Raw genomic sequence first — 19,168 nt, 5'->3', positions numbered from 1 at the left:
TACTATGCATTCACAGTTCAGTTTAATGCAGTCCCTCTGTGCTCCCTGCATTAAAATTCAAAAAGGCATGTGGTTGGGAAACTGCTAATGATGGTGTGAAAGCTCAAGAGGACAGAGTTCTCTGGATTTGAATAGACACGGGCCCTGTCCGTCCGCAGCATAGCGGGAGAGTGTGAACGGAATTAACGTGTACGCCCCGGATTTTAATGACAAGCTGCAGTGAAGGCTGGAGTGTTAGGTGATGACAGGCTTTTCACAGGGAGGCCTCCATCTACGTAAGCAATTTAGTTATACTTGCTGATGGGGGTGTATAAGGCATCGTGAGTGCATTAAAAGCACATTGGGAATGCATGTTAAGTTATATAATGTATGTATAATGTGACAGTATGCAATCATTTTAGAGCGTTGAATGCTTTATGGGGAAACTACAGTATATGGTTATATGGTAAGAGGATTACTGTATATTGCAAGAAAAGTTTATCTATGCTTCTAATGGGCTTGTAATCTGCTTGTAATGTATCACATGCCCTTCAAATTTGATCAACATTTCAAATCTATAACCATGTGCAAAATATTTAAAAACAGCACATTTGACCAGTGATATCACTGTTATAACCTCCTGCTACCTGAATCAGCTCATAGCCCTTATGATGCCTCTACTGTGGTGGGATACTATTTGTTGACTGACACAGAACATGATACAGAGTGTGGGCATCTCTCTCTGTCTCTGCTTCTCTGTCTTTCTCTCAGTGTGCCGCTGACTGGCTCTCTGCAGTGGATCTCATTACTCTGTGTCTGCTTGCTGTCACACTGTAGTGGGAGGCAGACACACTTAACCCCAGAGGCAACATCTGTGCGTGTGTGTGTGTGTGTGTGTGTGTGTGTGTGTGTGTGTGTGTGTGTGTGTGTCCCGTGCGTGCATGGGTTCGCCTGTGTTGTTGCGTCTGTGTACTTGTGTGTGCCCTTAAGCGCGGTGTCCTGAGATAAGTCCTATGGCGCAGTTGCTTAACGCCGTCATCACCGCGATTACTCGAGTTCCACCGCAGGGCCCCCGAGGCATGCTGGGTAGTTTATTAGAGGAAGCCCTTGCTGTGTGCTGTCATGGTGACGGTGTTTCATAATTTGCCGCGCGGGGCAGGTATTCATCCAGACAGATCAAACAAGGTGTGTCAGCACGTAACTCATCAACCCTTTGGCCACGTTCCAATTCCAAACGTCTATGCCCTTAACGTTATCCTCTACGTTGGTATATGAATGATTTATTTCTACAAGGGCAGATAACAACTTTGGGTACAAGTTTAGTTAATGGCAGCTGATTTTCAATGGCAATCGTTGGCGTCGGCTGGTTCACATCATCATGGGTGTTAGGTGCAATTGCTCAGGGGCATTTGGAGCAATGTCAGGGATTAACACCGCAGCGGTTTAACCACAAAGCAAATATGTTTACAGTGAAAGAACAGGTTTAGGTAAAGTGGGGATTATAAGAATTGGAGGGCACACTTTACAAATGAATGTATAGCATTGTTCAGCGTTATGGTAACAGTGCAAGCAATATGAAGTGCATTGATGTTAGCAAGAAAGGTGGTCAAACTGAAGTGAAGTTGAATTAAAATTGACTTTCCAATCACACTTTAAATGAGGGCCAAGTGAGTAACAACAGCCTTGTTTGAAATCAATTTAGAAATTAGCATTTAGATAAGTCTCTCTGATTTCTTGATTCGGTCCTTTTGTCCTTTCCTCCTACATCCTTCCTCCTTTCCTAGTCGGTTATCATTGCTACCTTTTATCAGTCGTTTATTCAGCTCTCTCTTTCCTCTAATTTCGTTCTGTTTGTCGCCACTGCCTCTATTAATTCACAGTGATTTGTCTCACTGGACATGACAGACAGTGATGAAAACAAGCTGCTGAACGCTATACTGAGACAAGTTTGCCGTAATATGCTTTTCAACATCAGCTTAATCACAGCCAACTGCCTTGTGTTTTGACTACTGTGATTTCACATGCTTGAATAATAACATCCTGCCATCCACCAAAACACACATTACTCGACTGTATATATAATGCACTGCGCATAATGACAAACAGCTTGCATACTTAAATTGCGTGGGTGAATTTCTTGCTTTGTGTGCTTGCAGGTGCGTGCACATGTGTGTGGGTGCATTTTGTGAGTTTAGTTGTATATGCGTACGCCGTGTGTGAGCGCACGCTTCTGTATCATGAGTAATTCATGCTAGTTTTGTCTGCATGCACAAGTGCCTCTGTGTCAGTGTCTGTGTGGGCTAAAAGTCTGTCTTCCCTTGCCAAAGTGTGTCAGTTCTGCTCTGCCATGCCTGGTTAGAGAGCTCTGTGAACCTGCCGCTAGGAGCCCGCAGTTAATATAGCCCCCTTTTTATTGAGCTGTAAACTGGATTTTCGGAGGCTGCCCTGGACACAAACCAAAGTAATCATTTTGCTTTTGTCAAGCCACAGAGCTAGGGCAGGGTGAGATGGAGAGCTGCCCTAAACTCACACGCCTTCCCTCTCGCCCCCTCTTGACAACTTGAACTCCCCCCCCCCCGCCCCCCCCCACACACACACACCTCCCCCACCCACCACATTCAAGCTGTTTCTTTTGTAGCCAGTCAAAAGTTCTGACGTCTAGCAATTCCGCGCGTCTGCAATTTCGCGACGGAAAACCCACCATCCGCCTTCATCTCTCCTTTATGCTTTTCTTCATATTTTCTGTTCTTTTCCTATCTACTCTGTGTGTGGTGTGTGTGAGTGTGTCTGTGCCTATGTGTGTTCTTGTACTTCTGTCCTTGTGAGAAGTACAAGAACACCTTGAACTCCTTGAAATTTAGATCTTGAAAGTGAGGACATTTTGGCAAAATGAGGGTGATTATGGTTGGTCCAAACTTAACTTAAGGGGTTAGAACTGAAGTTTAGGGTTCAAGTTAGGCATGTTGTGGTGAGGGTGAAGGTTAGGGGTTAGGGAATGAAATTGGTCAATAGAAGCTCCTCACAAGTACAGTAAGACAAAAGTGTGTGTGTGTGTGTGTGCGTGGTATACACTTGTCTTCCTTTATGACTTCACCTGCGTGTATTTTTTGAGTGTTTACATGTATGCACGTGTATGCGCATGAATGCATATGTATGTGCATGTGTGTCTTAGTGAGCCTGTCTGCCGTTATGTTGCCCCGGTGACTCTTAAGTTGCTGCTGTCTCTGTTGAGTCGTGTTTTGCAGCTCTCAGGAGCCCACCTACGGCCACGGCAGTTCTGCCTGTGTCAGCAATTTGCCTCGCAGTTTAACTGGAGCCCTATGAAAGGGATGGGGCTAAGACAGCATCTTATTTAGTCCCCTGTCATGTTCCAAAAACAACGGCTGGGAGATGAGAACAGTTACATCAGTTTTGTTCCTTTGGTACATGCTGTTGCTGCATATGAAACAGAAGTCGTACAAGCATGTCTTACCTAGCTGCCGTTTCATCCGTCCTGTCTTTCACCTCCCTCGTGTTTCATACCGGCTGAAATATTCCCTGTAGTGCCTATACAAATGTGTGTGTGTGAAGGCGTGTGTGTGAGCAAGTACCTGTGTGTGCTCCAGACAGCGAGCTGAGGACACGGGAGTGCTGCGTCGCTCCGTCGTAGACCTCCACCACGTCATTCAGAGCCGTCTGGAAGAAGGCGAATTGGCTGAACACCACTGAAGAAGACAAAAAAAAAAACAGACAAAAAAAGACACGTCAGAGGAAATGAAAACCCCTTTGGAGGAGTGCAGCTGAAATTAGCGACCGCATCCTTCCCCCGCTTTCATGTTGGCGACTGCAATCATAGGAGTCAAATTGAGATGCGCATGATCTATTGAAGTGATACTGAAAACTCGTAAAGTACTTGTTGCCGCAGTATCTGCATTCAAAAGAATATTACAACCCATTTCATCAAAATGTCTACTTTAAAGCATGGGGGATAATACCGCGGGATATGGCAACACAACTAAAAAACGATATTACACAGGGAAGATCAACAATTCCATCTGGGCTTGATGACTTGTCATTAGTTGAAAGGCTTTGGCAATGACAGCCAATCTGGTGTACAATGTGCAGCTAAAGCTGTACTATAGTACTTTCATCTTTTCAATCCACCATTTCCACTCCTATCGCTTGAGCATATTCAGTTCTTTCAGGTCCAATATCTGTCTGGTTTACTAGTATGGAATATTACAGGTAATAGAGAGAGAGAGAGAGAGAGAGAGAGAGGGGAAGGAAGGAGAAGGAACATAGTGTTCTCCATTAGGTGTAATGGCAGGGCCCTATCTGTTGACTTATACTTGTTCGGCCATGACTCAGCAAACTGCTCCATCTGCGTCTCCTACTCATCTCCAGCGCTCCCCTCTTTTTTTCCCTCCCCTCTTTCTCTCTTTATCTACGCTAAGGGAGCCAGGGGATACCGTGGCACCCATCCTGTCCTCTCCATTGAGGAAAATAGCCTGTCATTAAGGCGGGTGCGCGCGTCAGCCTAATGGGAACCGGCGGGAAACGAAGCGAAAGGGTTTGTGGTTCCGCACGATAAAGTGCGCTGCCTCGGGCCTCGCTGTCATTTGCCAAGAAAATGCAAATGCGGGCTTTAATTATTTCCATTTCCTCTCGCACTTTGACTTCGCGGAGTGAAATATGTTGCCATCGGGGTCCAAGGGGGATGGGTGCCCTGTAATTTTGTGACGGTGCCGGACCTCCGAATGGACGACATGACCTCCGCGTTTAAAAGATCGGGGTGAAGTACCCCAAGGCCGCCGCCGCTTGGCGTAAATGAACAATGATGGGAGCTGAGCTTTCCCTTAGAGAGGCACACTGTTGATACCTCATTAGGGAAAGAGAGGGAAGAAAAAAAGAGGATGGATAGAGAGACACACACACACACACACACACACACACACACACAGAAAGAGTCATAGAGAGAGAGCCTGGGAGACATTGCAGGCAGTGTGGGTAAGTAAGTGTACCATATGTTTGCGCATCTGTATTTGCATGTGTGAGGTGTTCTTCTGTACTGTTTTTGCTTTCCCAATATTTGCTGCTCCTAGAATATCAGAGATCACATATTGAAAGGAAGCTGTGACCTTTAAGATGGAAATGCCAAAAAGTGGTGGAACGCCAGGAACTCCGGAGCTTCCAGACAGCAATTATTTGCTGTTGTGTTTGAATGTGTGTGTGTATGTGTGTGTGTGTGTTTGTGTGTGTGGTATGGCAGACAGACATATGCCTGGCGTGTAAGATAGTGATTAAATTGCTCCACCAAAGTAACGGCAGGGTGTGTGAATGCCACTGAGACACACTGAGATATAAGAATTACTCTATTATGTGCTTGTACAAATATATGAAAAGAGCTTCTGTTGCCTTCATTTTATACAAAGTTTCTGGTCCTAAGGCAAGCATAAAGTAAGTCTCTGACTAAAGTGCTTTAATTGCAAGTGAAGAAGACAGCGTGCGGGGGAGCCTTTTACAAGTTTTGTACCAAGATGTTTTCTCCTACGCACCTGTCACTAAGAATATTCAGGTGTGAAAAAGCCCAATTGTTTTTCTTCCTTCTTTCGGTGTTTCTTTTTATTTCCATACTGAAAGACTATGTGAAATACAGTGAGACACTTGAACATAGTTTGACTCTGATAAAGACGGTTTGCGCATCAAAACGTTCGCTGTTTGAGCTTCAATGAAAGACACATATAATCCGTGCGCGCCTGTCTTCCCGTCTTTGCCGAGACGCTGATCTGTACCTGAAGACAGCTTGTTTCGACCCAATTTTCCTTGTGTGTAAGGAAGATTACGACCCCCCCCCCCCCAACACACACACACACACACACACACACACACACACACACACACACACACGCGAAAGGCTGCCTTGAGAAATGAACAAATAAGAGAGAAACAATACAAATTCTCTATCCATCCATCCATGCATGTATACTGTGCTTTTCTTAGCCTCACCATAGTCCTTGGGCACGACCACAGAGTACAGACAGGTTCGTGCGCTGCTGTAGTTGCCAGGGTAACCGGGAGACAAGACCACTCCCTCCAAACCCGAGTACTGTCCACCGCACGGAGCTAGAGAGGGAGAGACAGTCAGAGAGAGAGAGAGAGATACACCGTGAGATAAAGAGAGAGAGATGAGAACACACATGAAGAGACAACCAAAAGGATAGGGTGGCAGGAGAGGGGAGGAATAAAGCCAGTAGTGTAAGGTTCCAATTCTCTTTTTTTTTTACTCCCCTCCTTCTCCATCCCCTCTGTTCCGTCACTCCTAAATTACTTTTCTTGTCTGATTGGGCTTCGGGTGGAAGATGTCCCTGGTGTTTGCCACGGTGAAATTGCAATGTTTTCCAAGTGTCCCTCCGGGTTAGCCTGGGAGAGATGAGGCTCGAATCTCCTCTCCTGCTTAGAGCCCCTAAAACCTGCTGTGCGCGCGCTTGTGTCTTTGTGCATGCTCTCATCCTTGTGTGTGGTTATGTATGTGAGTGTGTGTTTTGGCTGTTTTCTTTTGTCGGTTTGTGTCTGCACGTATATGCATCTGCACGTCCATGCGAGTGTGTGAGTCTGTGTTTGTGTGTAGCTGTGTGTGTTAGCATGTATTCCAGCCGATATCTAACCGAGGCTGCGCCGCGCGAGAGACAGATTCTCTGACGCCGGGGAGCTTTAACCAGCTTTACAGGGTAATATACACAGTGAGCATCAGCCCCGCCATGTGCATGTCAAAGCACAGCCGGGATAATACAGGTTTCACCTTGAGTGTAAGGAGGAGCTGTGCAGAGATGCAAAAAAAGAAAAAGGAAAACAGCCCTCTTTGAAGTGCAGATTAAATTATAGCGGCAAAAATAGAATAAAAGCTACACCCTTACATGTGTACGCACATTAGCAAAACCCACACAATCCTACAAATATAAACCGCAGGGCGAAGCTGTGCACATAATCACGTGACCAGGCGTGCATATTTACATGTGATAAATCTACGGGCACAGATCTGGTTTGTGTTCCTAACAACCGTCTCCAGATGTCAGTGTTTACCAATGCAGATGGGTTTGGGTTTGTTCCAACTGGGCTTGCTGTCTCCCCCCATGATGCAAGTGAGGGTGGGGTCTCCCTCCAGTGTGTAGCCGCTGTCGCAGTGGTAGGTGACGGTGGAGCCCAGCTTGAGGTCGGCGCCCACCCGCGTGCCGTTGCGCACCAGGCCCGGCTCAAAACAAGACTCCCTAGGGTTTTCTGTGGAGAGAGGTAACACGGCGGAAAATCAGCGTTGGATAGGAATGCATGTTGGTATTCAGTAAATGGATTTTTATATCAAGTTGCTGAGGCGATGCTTGAATAGAAATTGTTTTCTGCCTAAGGTTCCTGATATTCGCAGATTTCTAAAATGCAACACACTGTGATCTTTTCGTTCTTTCTTGCTTGATTTTCTTCCTTCCCTCCTATCTCTCTTCCCATCCTATCTCTCTTCTTTTCTTCCCGCCGCTCTATGCTTTCCTCTTTCAGTAAATATATCTCCCTGACTGCCACTTTTCTCTCCAGCCCTTGACAGTGCCCTCTCATCTGTGGCTGCTGGAGGTATGTATGGCCGTGCAGACAGACAGGCAGCTGATTGAGAGTGGCGTTGCGCTGGCCCAAGGTCTGCTGACGGCACACAACCGCCGCTCACACAACGCTTTGCTGTGCAGTCAACTAGAGAAGACAATGCACATACGCAAGCTTTCTTTCTCTTACTCTCTCTCTCTCACAAACACACACACACACAGACATATACACAAAGTATCTAACCACATATCAATCACCACCCTTGAGGTCGTAAGAAAGATGTCTTGCTCAATCTACCACTATGTTGCTCTTAGGTGGAAAATGTGCATATGAGAGGAGGCCTGTCAATTTGGCAGACTTCACAGCCTCAAGCAATTTAGCTCAATCTTAAACACAACACAAATGCCCTGTCTGATCTAGCCTGGCTGCAAACTTCAATAATTGATGATCGAAAAACACACACACACACACACACACACACACACATACACAAATATCAATAAAGGGAAGGTAAGTCAAATGTTTTCTTTTGTCTTTGTTTTCTTTTCGAAAACTTCAACTCACCTTTCAACATCTGACTAAAATAAATAAAAAATAGATTGAGCTAACTCAACATCAACTGGTAGAAAGCAAACTTTAAATAGGTAACAACACCTCCAGAAGTTTTCCAACAGTTAAAGTTAAAGTAGCATTTTTCCGGAGCCTGCCAGATGACATTGGAAAAAATATTTTTGAATGCGTGGCCACCACAGAGTTATTAGAGCATATAGGTAAATGAGTATGATATAGGTAAAGTGTGGGATAAAGCTTGGGTGCGGTTTGGGTAAAGCGTGGGCACAGTTGCAGATTGTTCGCTTTAGTAACTCATGCACAAGCTTTACTCAACCGTGGCCGCGCATTAAAAAAGATTTTTTCTGATGTCACCTGGCGGGCTCCATACATTTCTACACATCAATACATCAAATTAATTGTGACAAATTGGTATAATTACTGTAAATGAGACCATGGTGGAGATGATTGATAGCCTCTATCTCACGCATGGTGTTGTTAGTGCTAGTGTTTCTCAACATTAAGTCCGCATTTCCCATAAACCTCGATGCTTCCTGTCACAAAGAGGATGTTGCTTGTTCCCCCCCACCCCCCCCACCCCCTGCCTGGCATCACTGCGTTTGTTTTCCCTTATTCTTTACTGAAGAAGACAAACTTGTTATTTTTCCATGGACCTTTCACTTGTTCCACCATCTGCTGTTGAGAGAAACATTTGTGCTGGAAGAACAGCACCCTCTTCCTGTTTCGTGCCATAACACAATATCCCTTTGTGGCATAAAGCAATCCAGCAGATTTCCCACAAAATCCGACCAGTGGCACAAAATGTAAAACGCAGCATAGAGGCTGGTACAAGCTGCTAATCCTCTCAGTGATGGTCTCATTTGTTTATAGTAATGATACCAACGTCAAAAAAATAACGTGGTGATGATTTATTGATGTTAAAACGCTACATGTAGCACCTTTAGCAGATGTCCAGTTTCTAGTGCGCGACTGGTTTTGACTCTCTAAACCCTTGCAGATGGAGGCCTGTTGACCGGACAGGAGGCTGCCCTTCATGGCTGAACAGAATGCGAGGGGAAGACATGTGGTCTGCCCGTCCCACAGGCCCCCCTCTCCGAGGCAGGTCAGGCCTTTAGCTGCGGCTGATCTGGGCCTAAGCTTTCCCTCGCCTCCTCCTCCATTAAACTAGCAGACCTGGCAGAGGACAGCGGAGGCGTGATGGATGAAGCTGGCACCAGGTCCGGACCGGCCCTGGACACAAGCCGGCGGTGAGAAGGTCGGTCGCCACAGTGAAGTTGGCCGGTTTAACGGGCCTTGCCCTGGGATATTTCTAGGTGTGTGAGAAAGCTGGCGAGAGGCATCATCTGTTTCTGCAGCTCCTCTGAGGAGTTTAAGTGATGCGATGTGATGTGAAAGGGAGTCTTGAAGTGGGTGAAAGCATTGGATTAGACAGATGTGTGGGCATGACTGCGCTCGCATGTCTGTGCTTGTGTTTTTCTTTTTCCGTGTGTATTTATGTGTGTGTCCAGGTCTGTGTCTGTATTTTTTGTGTTATTTACATGTGGCTCAGGCATGAGAAGTTTTGGCCCACACATGCCCCGACAGCGCCTAATCAGACATGGCCAGCGAGACAGACAGAGAGAGAGACATAACGATTGCTGGGTAAAGAGGCTGACAGCGCCTCAGGCAGATTTCGTAATGCAATTTTCAGCGGCAGGCTGACCAAATACTAGCCGGGCCAACTCGTCAACTTGCTGTTTCCTCACCAAACAGACCCCAACCCACGGCCAAATATGCCTTTGTGCCGTGTTGTTTGTCTGAAACTGAGGAAGTAATTTATGTATTATTTGGTTACGGTTCATTAGTGTGGAGAATTGGAAGTGGGGAGAGGGGGTTTTGCTGAGCCACACACTGGGTCCATCTGCTCTACCAGATTGGCCATACAATATCACACACTGTACCACACACTGCAGTAAATATTGTTAGGAGTGAATTAAGGGGTAGGCTCTGTAAGAATGTGTTACCCTAAACGCAGTGTTTCCACTCCATTTATGTCCAATTTGCAAATGAACTGCGGGGTTATATCCCATAGGCAGGTAGACTTCTGAAATCGGTTGAATTGCTTATATAGATCTAATCCTTCCCTGTCTGCACACCAGCCAAGAAACAGAGAGCTAGGGGTCAATCTGGAATTGGTTAAACGTCTGATACCTTAAACAGCTCTAATTGAGGCTGGGAGATTTAGGAAGATTTAGCACTGTTCTCTCAAGCAAAGCCCTTAACGAAGCTGCCCTGTCTAATTTAGAGCTTGTTCAGCGTCTGAATATTTGTTAGCAGAAGGCTTTAACACATTCTGCGACACAACAGGCACCGGAGCGTTCCCCTGTGAGGCTGAAACACAGCCGCAGCAAATGCAGATCTGCTGTGATATCCGTCAACCAACTGGTCCTCTTTCAAACACGTCTTTGATCATCCTGCATCATGTGTCTAGTGCCGCGTACCTCGCGTGTGAGCAAATAATTCTGGGTCCCCCAAACAACATGTCGCGGTCAGCAGAGCTTAGGCGCGAGACAACAAAAGGCGCTCGCTCTAATTTATGAGAAGCCTTTCGCGCGGCAGCGAGGCATTGATCAAACGGAGCTTAAGCACACATGCTGTCGGCTTTTCATTTTCATAATTCTTTTTTAGTCGGCCGCTAGAGGAGGTGCAGATCGATAATTATGCCCAGACAGACCATGGCGCAAACGGGAGGGTGGCGATCAGGAGCAGTGAGGCCCCATTCTTTCTCCAAAGCAATTTTCACACTGCTAATCTCACTCGCTTTGGACTTGGAAACAAGAGAAAGTTAAAAAGAAACAATGTACAAGGTCGATAAGCAGTGGAGGGCAAATCCATTCCGACTCTGCCAGGGGGAGATTTTCCAAACATGAATTATTTGGCTCGAGTCGTGGGAATAAAACATCACATATTTAAAATCTGCAGAGCTTTGTTCACAATTTTAAAGAAACTAGAGCTGGACAAATCTAACACACAGACACACCACATCGACATTTACAGTAGCTTGATCATTTTGTCCAACAAGCGAAATATCAATGCAAGTCGTTCCTCCCACCAAAAGGTTGCACACCTGTGTACTGCAGCACAAATCCATTGCTGCTGAGGGAGGCGTCGCTGCGGAAAGCCAGGAAGAGCGTGTTGGAGCTGCTCTCGATGCGATCTGGAACATCTGTGCCGTAGAAACTACCCAGCAAGGGGCTGAGGGAGTCCGGCCCGTCGTAGATGTGTAGGAAGTCATAACTGGGCTCCAAGCTGAACCTGAATACGGGGGTGCAAGGAATATTGCATTAGAAAGACTGCAGTTTAGATGAGCAGTAGTTACAGTGACAGAACACACCTCATTAGAATAATTTGGAAACAAATAAATTCACTTCTTTATATATACAGTATATATATTTTTTTTGTATGGGGTAATAACATGATTAAAGGAGCTGCCTTTTGAATGCTAATACTGTTTTCCATGTTGTGTTTTGTTGCCAATTAGAATCGGTGCAATTTTGATTGTTTTATTTGTGTGTGTTGTTTTGTTTATTTCATTTTGAGGTGAAATGTTCTCATAAGCCCCTTGGGGATTTTTTATTATTGTTTTTATCTCACCTGCTTACATTTCTCTTTTTTTCTTCTGTGTTTTTTAATTATTGAATTTTATCACTGTTTTCATCACTTCACTTGTGTCTAAACTAAACTAAACTAGTAAGGATCAAGAATTATGACGGATTTCAAACATATTCCAAACATGCAGTATATGCTGCAGTCTGTATATCACTAGAGCTTACTGGTTGAAGTTGAGAGCGATGACATAGTCTGGTGTGACGGTCACTGTCCAGTCACACTCCCTGCCATGCGGGTACGGCTCAGGATACTCTGGAGACAGAATCAACCCACTGGGACCAGTCAGGTTCCCTCCACAGGGAGCTATCAAAAGGGACAAATAGGTTGAAAACACAATTAGCAGTAGTAAATCCACTAGTAAACAATGTGAGAACCCCAATTTTGCAGCTACTGTATATTTATCCAAAATTGAGTTACCACACTGCAAAAAAAATATCAATTTTAAGAAGTAATTTAATCTTGTGCTGAGTCTTAATATCATCTTTTTTTAATCGAGTGAAAAACACACTTGTTTTCAATGCAAATCAACTTATTTCTAATGCAAATTAAGTGTTATTTTCTTCATATTAGTATACTGATCTGCATGATCCTCGATTGTTTCATTTATTGACACTTTGTAGAAAATATGTGTTTGTAGAAAATGTATGAAACAAGTGAAACTGCATTGGAAAGGAGAGGAACTATGTCCCCAACTGGCAGAAATATTAACTCGTTTTAAGGAAAATATGATTTTAAGAATGACTATAAGACTAAATTTCTGGGTTGGACATTTTTCACAGCACATTGCTTAATTACATAAAAACCTGGCAATGCTGATCTCAGTTCTAACAAAGCACTTGAAATGCGATGTGAAGAGCTGAAATATAGTTAGAGGAAACGCAGCTTGAGTCAACACGAAACACATGTGTAGCAACGCTACATAAAGCTCTAAAACTTTAAATAAACAACAACAAAGAAAGTAGTGAGTCCTCCTAAGTTCTAATTGTTATTTACTCTCTTCTCGTACAGCAAGTCATTGTGGTGGAAGCTTAATTGAGACGCAGCTAATGCCTGTTGACACTGGCTTGCCAGGATCTCACCTGTAACTCTCAGTGAACTGGCCTGCCCATAGCCTCTGTTTGTATTCCCAGAAAAAGCTATCAATCTAATTAAGCCGAGCACTGATTAAACAAGGCAGCTAATTACGACATCTTAATTGCCATTGTTAATTACTTCACGTTGTTTTCTGGAGCACCAAGTTAGTGCAATTATATCTCTATGAAAAAAGGACTGTAAAAGAGTAGAGGTCTGACTGAGAGGTCTGTGTTGTTATTGAGAAGCAGGCTAATCAGATCTCTCTGTCTCCTGCAGTGACTTCAGGAGATGTCTGGGGAATGAGGCAATCGGGTTTGCCACTTAAGATTCACTTCAGGAGTCTGTAAAGTAATCGTGTCAGGGCCTACCTGTATTGGCTACCTTTTTCACAAAAGTCAGTCAAACAACACAGGTTAACCGGTTGTTGTATTACAGTAAATGGGCGTAAGTTATATGGCAAGATATACCTCAACGGATAACCTTTTTTTTCTTTCTATACTGTGTTATTCTATAATATATCATGACCACATTAAGCTTACAAGCATAAATTTAAAAAGTACATTTCCTTGAGTAAATGGGTGGACTAGCTGAAATTAAGTGGAAAAAAAAAAGTGTTTAGAATTTGAACACCTGATGTATAGTCACACTCCACTATTCATGGAGTCACTAATCATTCTATGGGAAAAAAGGAGTATGAAGTGTTTTTCAAAAAAATCTATATATCCGTGCATCTCTAAGTACCTGAACATTTAAGTCTGGAGTCTGCAGTATAAAGTATATAAAAGTAGCAAATACCAACTCCAAAGCTTTGCAGAGAACAACCTTACTACTACTGCTACTCCTACTACTAATAATAATATAATCATAATGAAATAGTGGGACTAGCATGCGTGTTGTAGCGATTCAGCAGTAGCAGTAGTTATGTTATGTGACAACAGTCTGTCCTTGTTACGATGACAGTCCAATACAGTCCAGTCCAGTTACTGATGGCGCTGACTACTGCAGGCCTGACGGTTTGTACCTGAGCAGGTAGGAGGGTCTGGCTGCCAGAAGAAGCGACTGTTGATCTCAGTGCAGGTGATCTTGTTGGCCCCCTGCAGGACATAGCCAGGATCGCACTGGAACACCACATGGTCCCCGGGCTCCCTGCTGTCCCCGCCGCGCGTCCCGTTGGTGGGCATGCCCGGGTCGTTGCAGGACGTGGCAGTGGAGACTGGAGGAACAAGGAAAGTGTCCACCGGTAAAAGGACATGAAAATAAACCTCTATTCCAATTTGTAAGAACTGTATTCTCATAGTTCCTAAGTCAATCTCAATGAGTGCTGAAAAGCTTCTCTCTCTGTCTCTCTCTCTCTCTCTCTCTGCACCCAATTACCACCCAGCCATCCCCCCTCCGCCCTCCCTCCCCTCCACCGCCCCGCCGCCTCCTCACCGGAGAACTGCAGAGCGAAGCCCTGCTTGCTGGTGAAGAAGTCGGTGGTGAACTGCAGGCTGACGGTGTTGAAGGTGCTGTGGGCGTCGGGCGGCAGTTGGGAGCCGCTCAGCTCCCTCAGCAGGACCCCTCCGTCCTGGGGCCCGTCCCAGATCCGCAGCACGTCGTGGACCTCCTCCGTATGGAAAACCAGGAAGTGCAGACTGGCGGAGACAAAGACGAGATCCTTTAGAAGCTATGTCAGTCGATAGTTAAAAAGCTAGGACATCTTCCGGTCTGCAAATGTAGGCGTTGACCCTCATGCATGCGCTCTCTCCCCTACAATTCTGCCTCACAGAAAGCACCAACCGACCTGTACAGACCTGAAACAAAGTTGTTTTTCTCAAAAACGCAAAAAGGTACATCTTAACTCTGGGTGTTACCAATACTTGCAATACGGCTTTAGTGTCATGCAGCTGCAGCAGAAGGCCATATCTTACAACTTTTCTATTAACACCATTCGTTGAGAGTGACATTTCACAATGAAATCGGTGGTATCCAGATAAGGTTGTGTAGAAACTATGCCTCTTCCTCCCCTCCAAATGTTAGAGCTCAAGGTTCATATCAGGTTAGGTGTAGACTTCGGGTTTTCAGACTTGGCAAATATTTATTGTGAGACTGAGACTGCAAATCATTATGACAATACAGGAGGGTAAAAAAGGATAAGTGAAGGCTTTGAGCTGAATAGAGCTCACAATTTCTAAAAAGTAAAAAGCGAAGAGTCAGAGCGGAGGAGATTAAATAAAATGCAATGAATCTTTATAAGAATGAATGAGAATAAGGTAGTCATGTGATGAAAGGAGAGAGAATAAGAATAGAGAAAGGGCAAAAAAACATTGTTGAGGGCAAGTATAAAGGAAGGAAAGGGATGTTGAATTGAAGAGACAAAACATCTAGAGCATTCCATGGATGATCCACAATATCAGTCAAGCAGACACGTCTGCTGCGGCGTTTAATAGTTTCAGTCTAGACATCAGAAAGATGATGCTGTCAAAATATCTATACTTCACTTAGGCTTGACAGCTGTCAGCCAGCTGGTGGTCCACTGGATGTCAAGTACATGGTAGTTGTGTGTGTGTGTGTGAATGCGTGTGTAAGCATGTGCGTGTTTGGACAAGCTGGGTGAGACTAAAAGGGACAAAATGCGGTATTTTACAACAGATGGGAAACCATAGTTATTTAATTACGGCCTATTGTTGGCACCGGCCACTCAATATAAAGGCAGCATCTGTCATCAACAGACTGCAGGTTATCCATTTAGAGACATAAACAATATTTTCAGCAGCTTTGCCCTGCGGCCATGTCTCGAATTGTTATTAAAAATGAGATAAACACGGCCCGTTTCTGGGAGCTCATTTAGTTTGCGCTTTGATTTTGACACTCTAAACTCAAAAAAACATTGTTGTCGTTCCTTTTTTTTCTAAATGAGAGGATGAATCAGAGGGGCACGGGGGGTATATGCAAAATAAAGGCTTAATGATTTGTCTGAGTGATGGTGGCTTTGTAGCAGTACAGTTTTTTGTGCGTTTGGTTGACTCATCTCGGCGCTAATCACAGCGACAGCAATGTTTTTGAGGGATCATCTTTGCTCTCCAGATGTATTACAGCAATAGAAAAAACACTGTCTCTGATGTCGTTTCCAGTGCTCCGTTGGGACGAGGCCTTGGCGAACGTGTCAGACGACGCTGTTCAAAGCATTGGGTGACCACATGTGCTCACTGGATAGCGCCATGGCCATCCTGGAAGATACCGCAGCCAAAATGAGGAATGCCTCATGGGATAAAGATGCTCACTCAGAAGCACTATTTCGTAGAAGAACTGAATTGATTCAGTCAGAAAACAGCAGTGCACATCAGTGCAGAAGCTCCAGAACTGTCATGTTGCAGTTTCCTGCAAATTGACCGTGCCTTGTATGACATCGAGTGCCCACAGGAGCATCACTTGTCCTGGCATCGTGGGGTTTAGATTCACAGAGGAAAGCACTTGTGGTGAAAAAAATAAATAAATACAAAAATTCAAGACAGACCATCAAGTACAGGACTCACTTTCAGAAACAATTACATTTACAGGACAAGTACATTTTTTTTTTTTTCTCTTCGGGAATTTCAGAGACAAAGAAACAAAGAAAGGCTTCTCTTCTGTAATTACTGCTCACCTGAGTGGTAAGAATAGAGGGCCTGGCGGTTCATATGTAAATATCTAGCAGGCAGGTAGGCCATTCAAGTTATGGGTCGATGGTTACTCTTGTTTTTTTTTAAGTATGCATTAAGCATAAGAATCCCTGAGCACGTCACCTCATGAAACTCATACCCTGGGGTGGCCTCATTCTGGAAAGTAGTATCCTCTACCCTATCAGATTTATTGGGTGTGCATATACCCTGTTGTCCCAGGTTGCTGATTTTGAACGATACCTCATCACTGGATCTGTCGGTCTTCAAATCTCATGTTTTATTCATAGGTCTTACAGCAGCAAAAAAAATGCTAGCTTTAAGATGGAATCCTCCTCATTCACTTGCCCGTATGCAATGGCTGATGTCTTTTCTGAACATACTACACATGGAACAATCTATAGCGAGAATACATGGGGCTGGAGAAAGGACTGTCCAGGCATGGGCCTCTGCAGCAGCAGATGTTAAACAGCTGCTGGCTTGAACATCTTTAAGTTTGGCATTACAATGTATCTAAGTGCACTTTGTTGTATTGTTGTAAATTCATGAATTCATGTACTATGTCATGTAGAACTAGTGTGGGGTGGGAGGGGAGGGAACTGGTCGCCACATGGGTGGGAGGGAGGGAGGACCTTTCTTGGTCCTAGAGGGGGAAAAAATACTCTGATACTTTGTGTTTGTCATTGCAATGACTATTGCTTTACTTTTTGAAATAAAAACAATTGATAACAAAAACAAAGAATCCCTGAGCACAAAATAAAAATATTTGTCATTAATGTTTAAGAGAGAAGCTTGGCCTTTTCAGTACTAAATATAGGGGTCTTACACTGGCAAAAAGTTGATACTAATGCATCATGTTTGTTTATAATCTATTGATAAAAAAGAATTAATTATAGAAGAAAGTTCGGAAAATAACACACATTTGCTGTGCACGGCTAACAGGTTGACCTACACCATATATTTACTTATTGCATAATTTACAATAAGTAGATTTTTTTTTCATTTTCCAGTTTATCATCTATCTCTCTCTCTCTCTCTCTCTCTCTCTCTCTCTCTCTCTCTATCTATCCATCTATTTACAGTATCTCTCTCTGTCTGTAAGGCTTTTCACTAAACACAGGAGGAAATATGCACATATTTGCCCACTCCTCCCTTCATGTACTCTGGTGTGGGAAGATATAAAGAGTGCCACTCCCATACATCAAAAGCCTCAAGCCTATAGACAAACACGCAAACACACAGAGGTGCACACGCACAAACACATGCACACACATGCACACACACCATGTTCTGGTGGAAATCGTGCCGCTTTATATACTTTTAGTATCCTTATCCCTTTACACACACACACACACACACACACACAGCCTTGAGCTACAGCTGATGCAAAGGAGAAACAGCAACCCACTGATATGTCGGCTTTAGCAACAAGTTCCCACCGTTTCTGCATAATTGGTGTCAGACTCTGACTCCCATACTGTCTGATGTGCGAGCAGCAGCCAGAGGCTACTCAACAGTGTGCTGCATGTGTGGATACTGTACGTAACCTACTTGACAAGTCCCGCCGCAATGCTTCTGAAGGAACTGCATATAAAACAAATACATGCAGACAGGCGCGCGAGTACACATTCACGCAAATGTACACTGATAGGTGTATTCAAGCATATGTGGCAATACACACCCGTACGTAAGTGTGCTGTGCATGCCTTGGACGCAGACGTAGGGACGCAGACATACACACAGACACACACACACACACACATGTGCGCAAAAGCAAAGCAGCACATTGCAGCATGTTTACAGGAATGACATTCATCATCTGAGAACTAGCTCAAATGCTAATCCCATCCACTGCGTCATTATTCCTCTGCTTACAGTGCTCTTGCTCATATCTTTGCTCACTGAAGCATAGATAGCACTCTTTCATATAATCATCCGAAGCTCAAGGAACATGATATCATTGCAAATTCGAAAAGAACAACATATCACTAATACATGTTCGCTGTCACAGAGAAAAAACAAAATATTCTGAATAGCAGAGCAAGCTAAACCTCTTTATTTCTCCTAGTCTGTCTCCAGACAGGAAGAGAACTAATGGGTATTTGCTCACATCACACTGCCAATAGAGATGAAGAACACACACCTCTGTGTTTTCCTTTGTGGCGCATGGGAATCAAACCCCAAACTTCACAGTCCATTTAGAGAAGGAAGATTCTGAGGTACCTGCATATCTTCTCTGTGTATTTGCTTGGTGCAGCAGTAGCTAGGAGCTTAGAGACGTGGGCTTGTGACCAGAGAGTCGCTGGTTCGCATCCTCGGACCGACTGGGAAAACGTGGGTGGGGAGAGTGAATGAGTAACACTCCCGCCTCCCTTGGCAACTGCTGAGCTGCCTTTGAACAAAGCACTTAACCCTCACATGTTCCAGTAGAGCTGCTCAGTGGCCAACAGTAGAAGCCTGTGGTTGTACTGGGCAGCTCCCAGTGTGAAGGTGTGTTACTGTATGAATGTGAAGCGGGACGTGTGTCCAGTGTGCTCAGTCTGCTTTCTCTGGGTTATAAAGGGAAATAAAAAACGAAACAAAACACTTCTCTCATAACTCACATAGCAGTCATATACCACCAGCAGTCATAGTTAGACTGCCATTTCTAACGCTATTGTGCCGAGCCACTAATCTGCCACTAACAAACTGGCTAG

The 19,168-nt window shown here is 44.4% G+C and overlaps 1 protein-coding gene across 1 annotated transcript in view; it reads right to left on the bottom strand.

Annotated features, from left to right (window-relative positions):
* Window positions 1-19,168, bottom strand: part of csmd2 (CUB and Sushi multiple domains 2) — a 235,940-nt gene that overhangs the window by 64,457 nt on the left and 152,315 nt on the right. Inside the window, exons 27-33 of the mRNA XM_078290607.1 lie at window positions 14,266-14,468; window positions 13,856-14,047; window positions 11,925-12,063; window positions 11,219-11,406; window positions 7,039-7,233; window positions 5,965-6,081; window positions 3,570-3,683 (exon numbers count right to left, since the gene is read on the bottom strand). Of these exons, the coding sequence (XP_078146733.1) occupies window positions 3,570-3,683; window positions 5,965-6,081; window positions 7,039-7,233; window positions 11,219-11,406; window positions 11,925-12,063; window positions 13,856-14,047; window positions 14,266-14,468 (1,148 nt within the window). The remainder of the gene's footprint in view (window positions 1-3,569; window positions 3,684-5,964; window positions 6,082-7,038; window positions 7,234-11,218; window positions 11,407-11,924; window positions 12,064-13,855; window positions 14,048-14,265; window positions 14,469-19,168) is intronic.

Source organism: Centroberyx gerrardi, chromosome 19 (assembly GCF_048128805.1).
Source record: "Centroberyx gerrardi isolate f3 chromosome 19, fCenGer3.hap1.cur.20231027, whole genome shotgun sequence".
Classification (NCBI taxonomy): domain Eukaryota; kingdom Metazoa; phylum Chordata; class Actinopteri; order Beryciformes; family Berycidae; genus Centroberyx; species Centroberyx gerrardi.
The sequence above is the reverse complement of the archived record's forward strand: the minus strand, read 5'-3'. Positions and strand labels throughout refer to the sequence as shown.